The sequence below is a fragment of the Chlorocebus sabaeus genome, chromosome 17 (assembly GCF_047675955.1).
Source record: "Chlorocebus sabaeus isolate Y175 chromosome 17, mChlSab1.0.hap1, whole genome shotgun sequence".
Taxonomy (NCBI): Eukaryota; Metazoa; Chordata; class Mammalia; order Primates; family Cercopithecidae; genus Chlorocebus; species Chlorocebus sabaeus.
Window position 1 is genome coordinate 70259362 of NC_132920.1, and position 16130 is coordinate 70275491.

At 35.0% G+C, this 16130-nt stretch overlaps 1 protein-coding gene across 11 annotated transcripts in view; it reads left to right on the forward strand.

Moving 5' to 3' along the window:
• FAM135A (family with sequence similarity 135 member A) overlaps positions 1 to 16130 on the forward strand; it is a 132014-nt gene that overhangs the window by 79597 nt on the left and 36287 nt on the right. For all 11 annotated transcript variants that reach the window (XM_037987125.2, XM_008013588.3, XM_037987126.2 and 8 more), the window contains one exon: positions 15022 to 15095. In XM_037987125.2, coding sequence (XP_037843053.2) covers positions 15022 to 15095 — 74 coding nt within the window. The remainder of the gene's footprint in view (positions 1 to 15021; positions 15096 to 16130) is intronic.

A 16130-nucleotide genomic window follows, 5' to 3' on the forward strand; every position in this document is an offset into this window, starting at 1 on the left:
TCTGGAATTATAAGTCCAATATTAGGGAAATAATATATTCAGTTTGCAGATCAGAGAGCCAGATTTTGTGCTTTGTGCTAACATTGCTGACTTAAACAAGCTTTTGTTAGGGTTAGTGGAGTCAAAGTAACAGTTGATTTCACATTCTTTCAGAGACATGTTAGCCATCAGCTTGTATAAATCTTTAGTTCTATTATGCCAAATGTTTATAAATAAAGATCCTGCAGCCAGATACATAGGGTTGCCAGATGAAATGCAGAATGCCCAGTTAAATTTGGATTTCAGGTAAATAGTAAATGATATTTCAATATATCTGGTGCAACCCTATCAAATAACATACTAAAGCATCAAAGGGTTTTAACTGTGTTTTACATATTGTTGTATGTGAAGTATTAATATATCTTAGATACAGAAAAGAATTCCTTGGTCAAGAAAACAAATTTCAAGCTTATTCTTATGTGGAAGCAGGGCCTTTTGGAAACATATGGCTTTACTTAAAATACATGCACTATTATTTATGGTTCTAACCTAGAGCAAAAAAATCCAAGTTGATATGGTGACTCTGCTATTCAGTTACTTAGTATTCTGTAATACTGCTCATTTAAATTCATCACATTAACATGTCTTTCCTGGCTGGACATAGTGGCTTACACTTGTAATCCCAGCACTTTCGAAGGTGGAGGTGGGAGGATCACTTGAGGCTGGGAGTTTACAACCAGCCTGAGCAACATAGTGAGATCCTGTCTCTATTAAAAAAAAATTGTGTCTTTCCTTGAACTATAAAATGGAACTCTGCTTCTATGAGGTTAGCCTCTTTTTTCTTTGTCTAACTTCTCTCCCACCTTGTAGTTGCCTGTTTATGTTTTTGAGTTCATAGCAACAGGTTTGTTACTAATACTTTATTGAAATTACGGTAATTCTTCCAGGACCACTGCCTGTAAGCCCAAGAATTCATCTGAAAATTGAAAGGAGACCTTCATAGATGGATAAACTATATTGTGCTCTTGGAAATGAAAAGTTTTGTCTGTTTGTTTTTCCCACAGAATGTTTATAGATGGACCATAGTAATTTATTTGTATTTTTACTTAATAAACATGTGTATAGCAATTATTATCTGTGTAAGGCACTAATTACTTTATAAATGTTAACTCATTTAATCATCAATACAATCTCATGAAGTAAATACTTTGTCATTCCCATTTTATAAAAGAAATATTGAGGTTATAGAAAGGTGAAATAACTTAGCCAAAGTTGCATGACTTGTACATGGTAGTGACTGGATGGGAACCCAAGCAGTAGATGCAGACCTGATATTTCTACATTTCATCTCTTTCCCATGAATTTGCAAAATATTAAAAATGAAATGTAAGTTAAGACTTCAAACAAAATAGTAGTACAAACTTACAACATTAGAATACCATTTATTATGATGCTGGTTTGCTATACTGTTTATGTTTTACAAGCAAAGAGAAATACAATCTCAAACATAGTTTTCAGTATCAACTTGGTGGTATAAAATATAGTTTTGGATTTTTTTCCAGTTGAATTAGAGAACATGCCATTTGCTGTATTCACTGGAATTAATCATAAAAAAAATACTGTAGAACACTAAGTATGCTGCCAATGGTCTAATAGCTAGGAAATCAAAACGTTTGTTGACAGCACCACCAAAGTAGAAGATTCAAAGGCGTAGATGTTACGTAATATGACACATATAGGTAACTGTGTCCTAAAGTGTAATTTTGTTGGGGAGGCGGGGATAACAAATTTTGAGTGTAACAGATTTTATGTAACACAAATTAACCGTTAACAATTTCAATGTGTACAATTCAGTGGCATTTAATATAGTCACAGTGTTGTGTAACCATCACCTCTGTCTTATTTCAAGACATTTGCATCACTCCAAAAGGAAACCCTGTACACAGTAAGGAATCATTCCCATGTCCCCTTTCCCCATTCCCTGGCAAGGGTTAGTCTCATTTACTGATCTTGGATATTTCATATAAATGTAATCATACAACATTTTGTATCTGGTTTGTTTCACTTAGAATAATGTACCAAGTTTCATCCGTGTTTTACATGTATCCATATAATGATTTCTTTTTTTATTATACTTTAAGTTCTGGGGTACATGTAAACAACATGCAGGTTTGTTACATATGTATACTTGTGCCATGTTGACGTGCTGCACCCATCAACTCGTCAGCACCCATCAGCTCGTCATTTACATCAGGTATAACTCCCAATGCAATCCCTCCCCCCTCCTCCTCCCCGTAATAGGCCCCAGTGTGTGATGTTCCCCTTCCCCAGTCCAAGTGATCTCATTGTTCAGTTCCCACCTATGAGTGAGAACTTGCGGTAGTTGGTTTTCTGTTCTTGCGATAGTTTGCTGAGAATGATGGTTTCCAGCTGCATCTATGTCCCTACAAAGGACACAAATTCATCCTTTTTTATGGCTGCATAGTATTCCATGGTGTATATGTGCCACATTTGCTTAATCCAGTCTGTCACTGATGGACATTTGGGTTGATTCCAAGTCTTTCCTATTGTGAATAGTGCCGCAGTGAACATACGTGTGCATGTGTCTTTATAGCAGCATGATTTATAATCCTTTAGGTATGTACCCAGTAATGGGATGGCTGGGTCATATGGTACTTCTAGTTCTAGATCCTTGAGGAATCACCATACTGTTTTCCATAATGGTTGAACTAGTTTACAATCCCACCAACAGTGTAAAAGTGTTCCTATTTCTCCACATCCTCTCCAGCACCTGTTGTTTCCTGACTTTTTAATGATCGCCATTCTAACTAGTGTGAGATGGTATCTCATTGTGGTTTTGATTTGCATTTCTCTGATGGCCAGTGATGACGAGCATTTTTTCATGTGTCTGTTGGCTGTATGAATGTCTTCTTTTGAGAAATGTCTGTTCATATCCTTTGCCCACTTTTTGATGGGGTTGTTTGTTTTTTTCTTGTAAATTTGTTTGAGTTCTTTGTAGGTTCTGGATATTAGCCCTTTGTCAGATGAGTAGATTGCAAAAATTTTCTCCCATTCTGTAGGTTGCCTGTTCACTCTGATGGTAGTTTCTTTGACTGTGCAGAAGCTCTTTAGTTTAATGAGATCCCATTTGTCAATTTTGGCTTTTGTTGCCATTGCTTTTGGTGTTTTAGACATGAAGTCCTTGCCCATGCCTATGTCCTGAATGGTATTACCTAGGTTTTCTTCTAGGGTTTTTATGGTATTGGGTCTAACATTTAAGTCTCTAATCCATCTTGAATTAATTTTTGTATAAGGAGTAAGGAAAGGATCCAGTTTCAGCTTTCTGCTTATGGCTAGCCAATTTTCCCAGCACCATTTATTAAATAGGGAATCCTTTCCCCATTTCTTGTTTTTCTCAGGTTTGTCAAAGATCAGATGGCTGTAGATGTGTGGTATTATATAATGATTTATTTTTGTAGCTGAATTCCTCTGTATGGGTATACTACATTATTTTATCTGTTTGTCCATTGATAAACATTTGAGTTCTTTCTACCTATTGACTACTGTAAATAGTTGCTGGTGTGAAAATTTGTATACAAATATTTGTTTGAATACCTGTTTTTACTTATTTGGGGTATATACCTAGGAGTGGAATTGCTGAGTCATATGATAATTCTGTGTTTAACTTTTTGAGGAACATCCTCACTGTTTTTCACAGCAGCTGCACCACCTTACAATCCCACCAGCAATGTACAAGGATTCTAATTTCTTCATATACTCAGAAACACTTGTTATATTCTGCTTTTTGTTTTAGGGTTTTTGTCATGGCCAACCTAGTAAGGGGGAGATGATATTTTCATTGTAGCTTTGATTTGCAGTACCCTAATGACTAGTGACCTTGGACACCTTTTCATATGCTTATTGACCATTCTTGTATCTCCTTTATAGAAATGTATATTCAGGTCCTTTCCCCATATTTTAATTGGGTCGTTTGTCTTTTTGTTGTTGAGTTTTAGTTATTTATATATTCTGGTAACTAGGCCCTTATCTGATACATAATTTGCAAATGTTTTTCTGTATTCTGTGAGTTGTTTTTTAACCCTCTTGATAATATTCTTTGGTGCACGGGACATCAGGGCAGCAGGAAAAATCTTAAATTTATTTTTCCCCTGTTAAAAGAAATCCTGTAAATTAAGATAAATATATTTAGCAGTTATCTTCATAATAAAAAATTTTAAAGATATAACTTAACCCTGAAGAGAAAGTATTGTGCTTATAACTGCTACTAATACAGTTTTCTTGGAATAATTATTACATGCAATGGAAAAGATCCACATGGTAAGGGGGAGAGAAAAGGATTTCTAATCTCAATTTAATTAGTGTATATCTATGTTACCATAGATTCTCATGCTTGATATCAGGATATATTTGATTTTTTTAAAAAATTGAGAGTCCTCAGAGAGACTAAAGCCCAGAAACTTTATATTCAGGAAATCTAGGTTGTATAAACACTTATACAGTCTTGTGTTACTTAATGATTAGGATACTTTCTGGAAAATGCATTGTTAGGTGATTTCATCATTGTGTGAACATCATAGAGTATACTACCCAAAGCTAGATAGTATAGTCTGCTACACTAGATAGTATATAGCCTGTTGCTCCTATGCTACAAACCTGTATAGCATGTGACTGTACTGAATACTGTAGGCAGTTGCAACACAGTGGTATTTGTGTATGCAAGCCTATCTAAACATAGAAAAAGTACAGTAAAAATATGGTATAATTTTAGGGAAGACCATCCTATATGCTATCCATCATTGTCTTAAACGTCATTATGTGGAGCATGGCTGTATGAACTTATTGAATTATCATTGTAACGTATTTTGAAAACTACTCAATACTTCAAGAAAATTATTTCATTACTTCACAAAATGACTTTGTGCTGCTTTTCGGTCAGTTCCTACACCCCGTAAGCAACTACTGTCTTGATTAGAAATAGAATTTTCATTTGCTTCATTCAACATAATTTCTTTTAGATTAGTCCATGTTGTTGTATATATTTGTAGTTCATTTCTCTTTATTGTCGAGTAGTATTTTATGGTGTCATATACCAGAATTCATTTATCTGTTCCTCTTGACTATTCTGAATAAAGATGCTATGAACATTCTTCTATAGATCTTTTTTGTGAACATAGGTTTTTATTTCTATTGCTTACATACATAGGAGTAAAATTGCTTAGTCATTGGGTAGATTTATCTTTAACTTAATAAAAATATTTTTTTCCCAAAATGGCTATACAGTTTTAAACTCCTAACATTAATGTATGAGAGTTTCAGTTGTTCCACATGCTTGTGTTGTTTGGTGTCATTAGTCTTTACCTACTATAGTAGGGGTAAAGTGGAATTTCATTATGATTTTATTTTGCATTTCTCTGCTGACTTCTGATATTGAAGGTTTTTGTTATGACTTTAGTTTTGCAAAATGTTAAATTAGGTTGCCTTTTATTACTGACTTATTAAGAATATTTATATATATTCTAGTTACAGGTCCATTGTCAAACATATTTATTAAATTCTCCTAGTCTGAGGTTTATATTTTCATTTTCTCAGTGATATATTTTGATGAGACTATCTAAGTACAATTTTTCTTTTTTTTCTTTTATGTTTAGTGCTTTTGTGTCCTAAAAAATCTTTGCCCAAGTCGTGAAAAATATTATTTTGTATTTATTTTAGAGAGCATTGGAATTATAGATCTTACATTTAGGACCATGGGTCATCTTGAATTAATTTTTTAATTTGGTATGAGGTGTATGGGTCAAGAATCTTTTTCTTTTTTTTTTTTCCTGTTCAGGTTTTTGGCATCATTTATTGAAAAGACTTTTCTTTCTCTATTGAATTGCCTTAAAATCTTTGTTGAAAATCAATTGACTAATAAGCATGAGTCTATTTCTTGACCTTTTTTCCTGTTCCTTTGGCCTATTGTGCATCTCTATGTTAATAAATACCATGCTAATTTTATTGTTGTAATATTATACTAAGTCTTGCAGCCAGGTAATGGCATAATTCCTTCAAGGTTTTCTTCTTTTTTGAGATTGTTTTGGCTATTCTAGATCTCTTGCAATTCTATATAAATTTTAAATCAAGTGTTAACAGCTCTTTTAGAAGGGACGTCTTGCTGGCTTTTATTGGAAAACCTTTCCTCCAAAGAAAATTTTAAATCATGTCAGTTTCTCTATTTTTTTAAATCCTCTTGGAATTTCAGTTTACATTAAGTAAAATCTATAGATCAATTTAGGGACAATTACCTCTTTAACCATATTGATTCAGACAATTTGTGGGCATGATATAGCTTTCTATTTAGCTCCCCATTTATTTAGACCTTCAATTTCTCTAAAATCTGCTTTTGTAGTTTTTATGCCTTAAGTTTACTCATAAACATTTTATATTATCTGGTACTATTATAAATGGTTTTAAAATTTTATTTTCCAAATAGATGCTACTAGGATATAGAAGTATAATTGATTTTTGCATATTGACCTTTTACTGTATTGCTTTGCTAAATTCTTTAGGTAGAGTATTCTATAAATCTCAATCAGCTCAAGTTGGTCGATAGCATTGTTTAACCTTGGATTGACAGATTCCCCCCTCTGTTTGAGTACTTTAAAAAGTACCATTATCTTCTGGCCTCTGTAATCTGATTAAACTTTGTAGTTTATACTATTGTTTATACTATCTCTGTAGTTTATACTATTATTTGTACTCAGTTATTTATACTATTTTTCCCCTCTGGCTGCCTTTAGGATTTTTCACCTTGTCTTTGTTTTCCAGCAGTTTGACTATGATATGCCTTGTTGGAGTTTTGTTGTTTTTGTTGTTTGGTTTTTTGTATTTATCTTGCTTAGGATTTGCTGACATCCTTGGGACTCTAGGTTATTTTTACCAGTTTTAAAGAAATTTGCTATTATATCTTCAGATACATTTTCTGCCCCATTTCTTTCCTTCTCTTCTCCCTCTGGTACTCTAACTATATATATGTTACATCATTTTGATACTCTTGTTTTTCAGCAGTTTATCCTCTACGCTCTTCAGACTGAATAATTTCTGTTATTCTGTCTTCAAATTCATTAACTCTTTTCTGTAGCAACTAATCTGATCTTAATCTCATCTAGTAAAATTTCATTTCAGATATTATGTATTTAACTTCTTAAATTTCCATTTCGTTGTCTTCATGTGTAATAGTTCCATTTTTATGCTGAGAAGCCCTGTCTGTTTACTGTTTATGACCAGCTTCTTTCAGTCACTGGGCAATTTATAATCATTGTTTAAAAGTGCTTGCTTAGAATTCTAGTTTCTGATCCAGCATGTAAGAGCTTTGGAAGTTGTTACTCCCATCCTAACCAGAAGAAAGCTGAACGAACTGAAAAATCAACAACTCTTCTTAGATTTATCAGAGAATTAAGGTCACAGGCAAATTCCTGTCCCCAAAATTGGTGAGTCAGATAGCCAGTTACAGAGAATTCCATCTTAATGGAACAAAAACCCATGAACAGAAATCACCACGGTAGCCAGTCCTGCAATAGGAAAACTTATAATTGATGAATTCCTGGAGACTCAGTATGGACAGATGAGTTAAAAACTCCTGGCAGGGGTGAAGGGGATTCTTAGGGGATCCCATACTTTCATGATTTTCACTTCCAAGAGCCCTCCCAGGTACTTTCAATGAAAATTGCAGAAAGGCCCCTCATACTTCCAGATGGTGAGGAGGGAATGTAGCCATTTTGAAATACATCCAGATCATTCTGTCCTTAACAAAATGTGCTTCAGTAGAAACTATCTTACCAGAGCCTCACTGACCTGGGGGGAAGAGAAATATCCAACTCTAGCCTTCTATATGGGGGAAATAAAATATCCGTTATCATACGTTATTAGAGAATTACAAATTAAAACAAGATAACCACTGTATACCTATAAGAATGGCTATAATCCAAAACACTGACAACAGCAAATGTTGGCAAGATGTGGAGCAGCAGGAACTCCCATTCATTCCTGGTAGGAACACGAAATAGGATGGCCACTTTGGAAGACACTTTGGTAGTTTCTTACAAAACTGAACATATTCTTATATAATCCAGCTATCACACCCCTTGGTGTTTACCCAAATGAATTGAAAATTTATGTCCACACAAAAACCTCCACATAAAGCAGCTTTATTCATAATTGTCAAAACTTGGAAGCAACCAAGATGTCCTTCAATAGGTAACTGGATAAACAAACTGTTGTCCATTCATACAATGGAATGTTATTTAGCAATAAAAAGAAATGATCAGTGAAGTCGTGAAAAGACATAGAGGAACCTCGAAAGCATAATGCAGGGTGAAAGAAGCCAGCCTGAAAAATCTACATATACTGTATGATTTCAACTATACGACATTCTGGAAAAAGAAAAACTATGGTGATAGCAAAAAGATCTGGGTTGTCGGGGCTCTGGGGGACAGAGGGAGGGACAGGTAGGTAGAGCACAGGGGATTTGGGGGGCAGTAAAAATATTCTGTATGAAACTGTAATGGTATATACATGTCATTATATATTTTTCAAACCCCATGTACCACACCAAGACTGAACCTTAATGTAAATAATGGACTTTAATAATGATATATTAATATTGGTTCATCTGTTGAAACAAGTGTACCATAGTAACACAAGATGTAAATAACAGGGAAAGCTGGATGGGTGGTGGGGGGAGGAAGGGCAATATGGAAACTCTTCATACTTTCTGATCAGTTTTTCTGTAAACCTAAAACTGCTGTAAAAAAAAATAAAGTAACTTTTTTTAAAATTGCCTACTTATTCAGACATCTCAATTATCTTGGTGTCTATTGGCTGATTTTATCTCTTGATTGCACATTATATTTTCCTGATGCTTTGCCTGTCTAGTGCTTGTTCCTCAGTGCTTGAAAAACTTGCTTCATGTATTTTAACCAATTTTACAGTTTTTTCAGAAGGAAGAGGGTAAGTTCTACTCTCGTGGTCTCAGTTGACATTAAAATAGAAGTTTTCAGACCCGGCTGTACATTTGAATTACCTGGGGAACTTTAAAAAAAGATCAGTGCTGAATGAGGTCCAGACCTAGGAAACTTTTTAAAAAGTTCTCCAAGTGATTAACGGGGTTAGGGTATTCCCTGAAGAACTGTGCTAGAAAGAGTGGGAGCTGAAATTTGGCCTATCCTCCTTGGAGTCCAGTTGCATCTGCCTGTGGAAGGAGCATGTTTTTGAAATTTATACTTTAAAGCTGCCATATGGATTAGCAGGATCCTAGATTCTAATGTGTACCCATTACCCCCCAGTAAGGAAACCAGAGTGTCAGTGAATTATTGTTAGCTTTTATTGAGATTTTAATATCATAAAATAGTATTCTCAACAGCATTGGTGAAACTTATATTCTAGTAGAGGGAAAAAGTTAGGAATAGCTTGTATAGCCATTCTTTTCTGCTTAAAGAACCTCTTTACAATGATGCGTTACTTACTCAAAACATTATGAAGTTTGCGTTTTTAAGAAGAGATATTTATTGCTTAAACTACTTGATCTGATATTCTTTGAGTATAACTGTGAATGTGTATTTTCTAAATAAAGTAAAAGTACTTTCTGGGAACATATTGTTTATTTATGGTATATAATTTGATACTTTTATATTTTGCAAGGTTTAGGCAGACTTCCAGTTTGACTATAAGCATAAACAAAATATTTTATCGCTTTTATGTGTATATATACAAATCTTGTCTAGCACTTTCAGTAAATAAATCTGTCTAAGTGGGGGGTGGTAGCCCACGCCAATAATGCTAACATTTTGGGGGCTGAGGTAGGTGGATCACTTGAGCCCAGGAGTTCAAGACCAGCCTAGGCAAGATGGAGAAACTCCATCTCTATGAAAAGTACAAGTATTAGCCAGGCATGGTGGCATGCACATCATTTTCTGTCTTTTTTTCTTTTTTTTTTTTTTTTTTTTGAAATGGAGTTTCACTCTTGTCACCCAGGCTAGAGTACAATGACACGATCTTGGCTCACTCTAACCTCTGCCCCCCCACTGGTTCAAGCAATTCTCCTGCCTCAGCCTCTCAAGTAGCTGGGGTTACAGGCACCTGTCACCATGCCCAACTAATTTTTGTATTTTTAGTAGAGACAGGGTTTGACCATGTTGGTCAGGCTAGTCTCTAACTCCTCCCCTCAGGTGATCCACCTGCCTCGGCCTCCCAAAGTGGTGGGATTACAGGCATGAGCCCCCCTGCCCAGCCAGTAGTGTGATCTTTAATGGGTAATTTTTTTTCTTTAAATATTCTAACCATAATCTTTGATGTTACTACTGGAATTGTTTTGAAGCACCACAGTAGTGTCAATATATGACAGTGAGCTTAATACATGTTGTGTTTGTTCTGACTGTTTCACCAACTGGCATTCCCTTCATCTCTCTTCCTCTACTTGGGTCTCCACAGCAATATTTAAATTAGGTCTGTTAATATGCAATGATCTCTAAGTGTTCAAGTGAGAGGAAAAGTTGCAAGTTTCTCAGTTTAAATCAAAAGCTCGAGATGATTAAGCTTAGGGAGGAAGGCATGTTGAAAGCCAAGATAGACTGCAAGCTAGGTCTCTTGCACTAAACAGTTAGCCAACTTGTGAATGCAAAGGAAAAGTTATTGAAGGAAATTGAAATGCTTCTCTAATTGAATGATAAGAAAGTGAAACAGTCTTAGTAGTAATGTGGAAAAGGGTTGAGTGGTCTGGATAGAAGATCAACCCAGCCACAACAATGCCTTAAGCCAAAGCCTAATCCAGAGCAGGGTCCTAACTCTTCTCAATTCTATGAAGGCTGAGAGGTAAGGAAGCTACAGAAGACAAATTTGAAACTAGCAGAGATTGGTTGTTGAGGTTTAAGGCAAGAAGTCTCCATAACATAAAAGTGTGAGGTAAGGCAGCAAGTTCTGATGGAAAAGCTACAGCACGTTCTCCAGAAGATGAAGGTGGCTGCACTAAACAAAAGATTTTCAATGGAGATAAAACAGCCTAGTAGAAGAAAATGCCATCTAGGGCTTTCATAGCTGGAAAAGTGAAGTCAGTGCATGACTTTAAAGGACAGGCTGGCTCTCTTGTTAGGAGCTAATGTAACTGGTTCCTTGAGGTTGAAACCAATACTCATTTACCATTCCTAAATTCTAGAGCCCTTGAGAATTATGCTGAATCTACTCTGCTGTATTAACAAGGCCTGGATTACAGCACATCTGTTTACAGCATGGTTTACTAAATATTTTAAGCCCACTGTTGAGACCTACAGTTCAGGAATAAGAAGATTCCTTTCAAAATATTATTGCTCATTAATATTGCACCTACTCAGCCAAGATCTCTCATGGAGATATACAAGGAGATTAATGATGTTTCCATGCAGACTAACACAACGATCTATTCTTTAGCCCATGTGATCCATGAGTCATTTCGACTTTCAAGCCTTATTACTTAAATACATTTTGTAAGGCGATGGCTGCCCTAGATGGTGATTCCTCTGGTGGATCTGGGCAAAAGGAAAACTTCTTAAAAAAAATCACCGTTGTAGATGCCATTAAGAACATTCATGATGCAAAGAAGGAGGTCAAAATATCAACAGGAACAGAAGTTTGGAAGAGGTTGATTCTAACCCTCATAGGTAACTGTGAGGGGGTCAAGACGAGTGGAGAAAAATAACTGCAGATGTGATGGAAATAGCGAGAGAACTAGAATTAGAAGTGGAGCCTGAAGATGTGACTGAATGGCTACAATCTCAATCAAACTTGAATAGATGAAGAGTTGCTTCTTATGGGTGAACAGAGAAAGTGGTTTCTTGAAATAGAATCTTCTGGTGAAGATGCTGTGAACATTGTTGAAATGACAAGAAAAGATTTGGAATATTACACAAACTTAGTTGAAAAAGCAGTGGCAGGGTTCAAGAGGATTGACTCAATTTTGAAGTTCTACTCTGGGTAAAATGCTGTTAAACTGCATCACATGCTAGAGAGAAATCTTTTGTGAAAGGGAGAGTCAATTGATTCAGCGAACTTCATTGTTGTAATTTAAGAAATTGCCATAGCCACCACAACCACCCTGATGAGCAGCTATCAATATCAAAGCAAGACCTCCCAGCAGCAAAACCAGCCAAAGGCTCAGATGATCATTAGCATTTTTAACAATAAAATATTTTTAAAGTATACACATTGGCTTTTTTTAAAAAGGTATAATGCTGTTGCACACTTAATAGACGACAGTATAGCGTAAACATAACTTTTATACACATTGGGAAACTGAAAAAATTCATGTGACTTGCTTTATTGCAATATTCACCTTATTCTGGTGGTCTGGACCCTAACCCATAATATCTCCAAGGTATGCCTATACCAAACATACTTTAGCCCTTTGATAACGATTTAGTTGTCATGAATTTTATTTAATGTGCTCAACTTTAATACACTGGTATTCCATGTTATTAAAAATGCCAGGATATTGGAATATCCATTAAAAAAATCTCAAGTATTAATTTTTTATTTATTTTGTGTGATCTTTTAGAGGGGAATTCTAGGCTTTTTTTTTTTAAAGACGGATATTTTTTCATCATATTCTCATTTCTTGTAACTGCCTGTGTACTTACTTCTAATTCTTCATTTTTCTTTGTCTAATTTGCTCTTTTAATGTGGTGTGGATTGGGAAAGCAAATAACTGAAACCAAGTGCAGTTGTATCAACTAGTAAGTATAAATCAGCTTTGTAATGAAACAATTGTATGGTATTTTGCTATGAGTTAGTGCAAGGACGTAAAAAACATTTGCTCAGTAAACATTTGCAAGGTGCTTATTTTTTTCAAGGTAGCATAGGTATTAGATAATCTATCAGATATAAACCCTGCACTCAAAATTAGAAACTAATCTGAATGCACACGTATAGAATTGTAATATAAATACTGTTAGCAGTTTGAACAGCATTATTATAGTGAACACAGATACAAGAGTATTTAACTGTGAAGCATTAACAAATACTTATTTTGAATGCTTGACTGTTTTCTTCCTCCTAGCTTTTGAATAATTGATGTTGCCAAATGAGTTTCTTTTTTAATTGGGCACACAAAATTCATTTTTTATAAACAAAAAATGCATGCCAAAATACATGCATATACAAAGCAGTAATATATATATTGCCCGTATTTGAAGTTTATATTTGTAAATTTAAAATTTTTTTTCTATGTCAAACTTTTGCCTGAAAATAAGCTGTATTGCCATCAGGTGGCAGTCATACCTTAGTTATGGCCACACACTACAGTTAATACCCTTACTTGTAATAGCTACAGCATGATAATTATGCTGAGAGTGAATTTAGAAAGAACTTCATTTGGGTGCATACAGGAAAGGAAAGATTTCTGATAACAAGGAGTCTTAATTTAGAAAGGAAAAGATAAGTGGTTTGGAGTACAAGATTTGGAGTTTCTCAAATCTTTGTTTGAATCACAGGTTTATCGCCTACTAGCTATGTTATCTTAGCCAAATAATTAACCTATTTGTATCTTTGTTTCCTCACCTATTAAATGAAGATAATATCATCCTAGCGTTTTTGTTTTTTCTTCATCATTCAATTTTACATTGAGTTTTTATGTAGTTTAAGTCAAAGAATGAGAATAAAGTTTTCAGTATAGAGACTATGAGGTAGAGTACTGTCAAGAAATGATCGTTATTGTGGGACTTAAAGAAGGTAGAGAGAGAAGGAAAAGCAGCTAGCGCCAGTTTCTTAGGTCCAGCTGCAGCTGCAGGAATCCAGATAACTTAAAGATGTGTTTTTTTCATGCTTTGTAGCCCCAAAGGAAATCATCTTAATAGCCAGACAGGCTGTTATTTTTTCTCATCTTTCCTTTAATGTTGGAGAGGAAAAAGAAATATTTGGACCACATATGAAAGTAAAGATACAGAACGCATCCTTCTCATTGATATCTTCTTTCCCCACTTCCCTCATTGACTTGTTTGTCTGAAGACCCAGGTTTATCTGCTTAGGGAAGCAAGTTTAGTAAGTCAGAAATTCATCTGGCCAGATATCGATGATAAGTAAAATAGGTCTCTGATTTGTTGGACATTTAAAACCAAAGAATCCTAGATCTTACTTTGTTTAGAAAATAATTGTAGATGTAATGTAATTTCTCCTCTCTGTACTGTCCAAATAAGACATCTTTTCCAGCTCCTAACTGTTGCCTAATTTTGCTGCAGTAGCTGACAAAGCTTTTCCTTTCATAATTGAAAATGAAAGGGTTAAAATACAAATACAATGGAAGAAATGTTCAGCTAGATTCAACATGTATTTACCAAGTACTTGATTCTGTAATATGCCAATCTGCATGTTTTGGGGGGATGCAAAGATCATCAAAACATAGCCTTTTTTTTTTTTTTTTTTTGAGACGGAGTTTCACTCTTGTCGCCCAGCCTAGAGTGCAGTGGCGCCATCTCGGCTCACTGCAACCCCTGCCTCCCGAGTTCAAGCGATTCTCCTGCCTCAGCCTCCCGAGTAGATGGGATTACAGGCTCCTGCCACCATGCCCCACTAAGTTTTGTGTTTTTAGTAGAGACGGGGTTTCACCGTGTTGGCCAGGCTGGTCTCGAACTCTTGACCTCAGGTAATCCATCCTCCTCAGCCTCCCAAACTGCTGGGATTACAAGTGTGAGCCACCACACCTGGCCCACAGCTTCTATTCTAAAGAACCTTACACTTCAGGAGGGGATACAATTCATGTATATAATTAAGAAACAAGGTGGTAAAGGCTATGGTGGTAATCATAATAGCTTGTATTTATATATGCTTTCCAGATTTATTTTATTTCATGCAGTACAAAAATACATTGCTTTGGCAACACTGAAGAGGGAGAAGGGAAATTTAATTCCAACAGGTGATTATGGAGGGCCTAATGGAGGCTGTTTCTCTCCTTACTATAAGATGCCGGATTGACTTTTTAAATATCTCACATTGTTAATATTCTCTTTTGGAATTTTTTAGGTACGCAGATTTTCTGAGGCATTCTTTTGTTTTGAGCATCCGAGAGAAGCTGCCATTGCATACCAGGAACTTCAGTGAGTAGTATAAATCCAAAATTAAAATGATTTTATTTCCTTTTACATAAGATACCTGTCTCAGAATTTATCAGTGACAGAATATACAGTATTAATATAAGAAATTAGGGGAATTTGAATTTCAGAAGTCCCATCTTTAATCAAAGTAGGTTTCATCTTATGAGTTACTTCACAAAAGTCCCATACTTTACATATAAAGAAGCATAATGCACTATATTCCTCCTTCCCTTTTTATCAGATCTACCATAATCTTGGTAGTCTCTTACAGCTTTGGCTCTAGCCTTCCATTTGGCCATATTCTGTCTGTATTTTCACAGGTCAGAATTTCTTATGTTCATCCTTTTTTATTACAGATTTTCATAGATATTGTTTTCTGTAATTGTAAATGATTTACAATTAAAATATCCAGAACAAATGCCTTCTGTCTCTCCTACTGAGTAGATTTAGTCCTAGTTTCCTTTGGCATTAAAGAATATTTAGAGGACATTATGCTGAGCAAAAAAAGCTAGACATTAAAAATTGAATACTATATGATACTACTTATATGAAGTTATAGAATAGGCAAAACTAAGATGAAAAAAAGACAGGACAGTGGTTTTCTTGGCATTGACTTGTGCTGGATTGGGAAGACATGAGGGAACCATCTGAGTAGATGGAAATGTTCTGTATCATATATCCATTTGTCAAAATCATACAGCTAAGATTTATATTTTAATGCATATAAATTATACCACAAAAAAATCCTATAAATAATAATAGAGTATCAAGGTAGGTAGTGAGTGCTGATAAAAAGGGCACATGTTAATTGTTGAAGTTCAGAGGTATGTATGTGGGGTATTTTATACTATTTTTTGATTTGTTTGAAATTTTCCGTAAGACAGGGTTTTCTGTTTTAATTGTTTTGTATTAGAAAATTATACATCTTGTTTTAAATAGCTGTTAATTTTATTTGTCAATATATGTTAAGTAGAAACAGTAGAAATGAGACACGTCTTTTTCCCAGCACTAGCATCAAATAATCACTAGGCAGTTAAG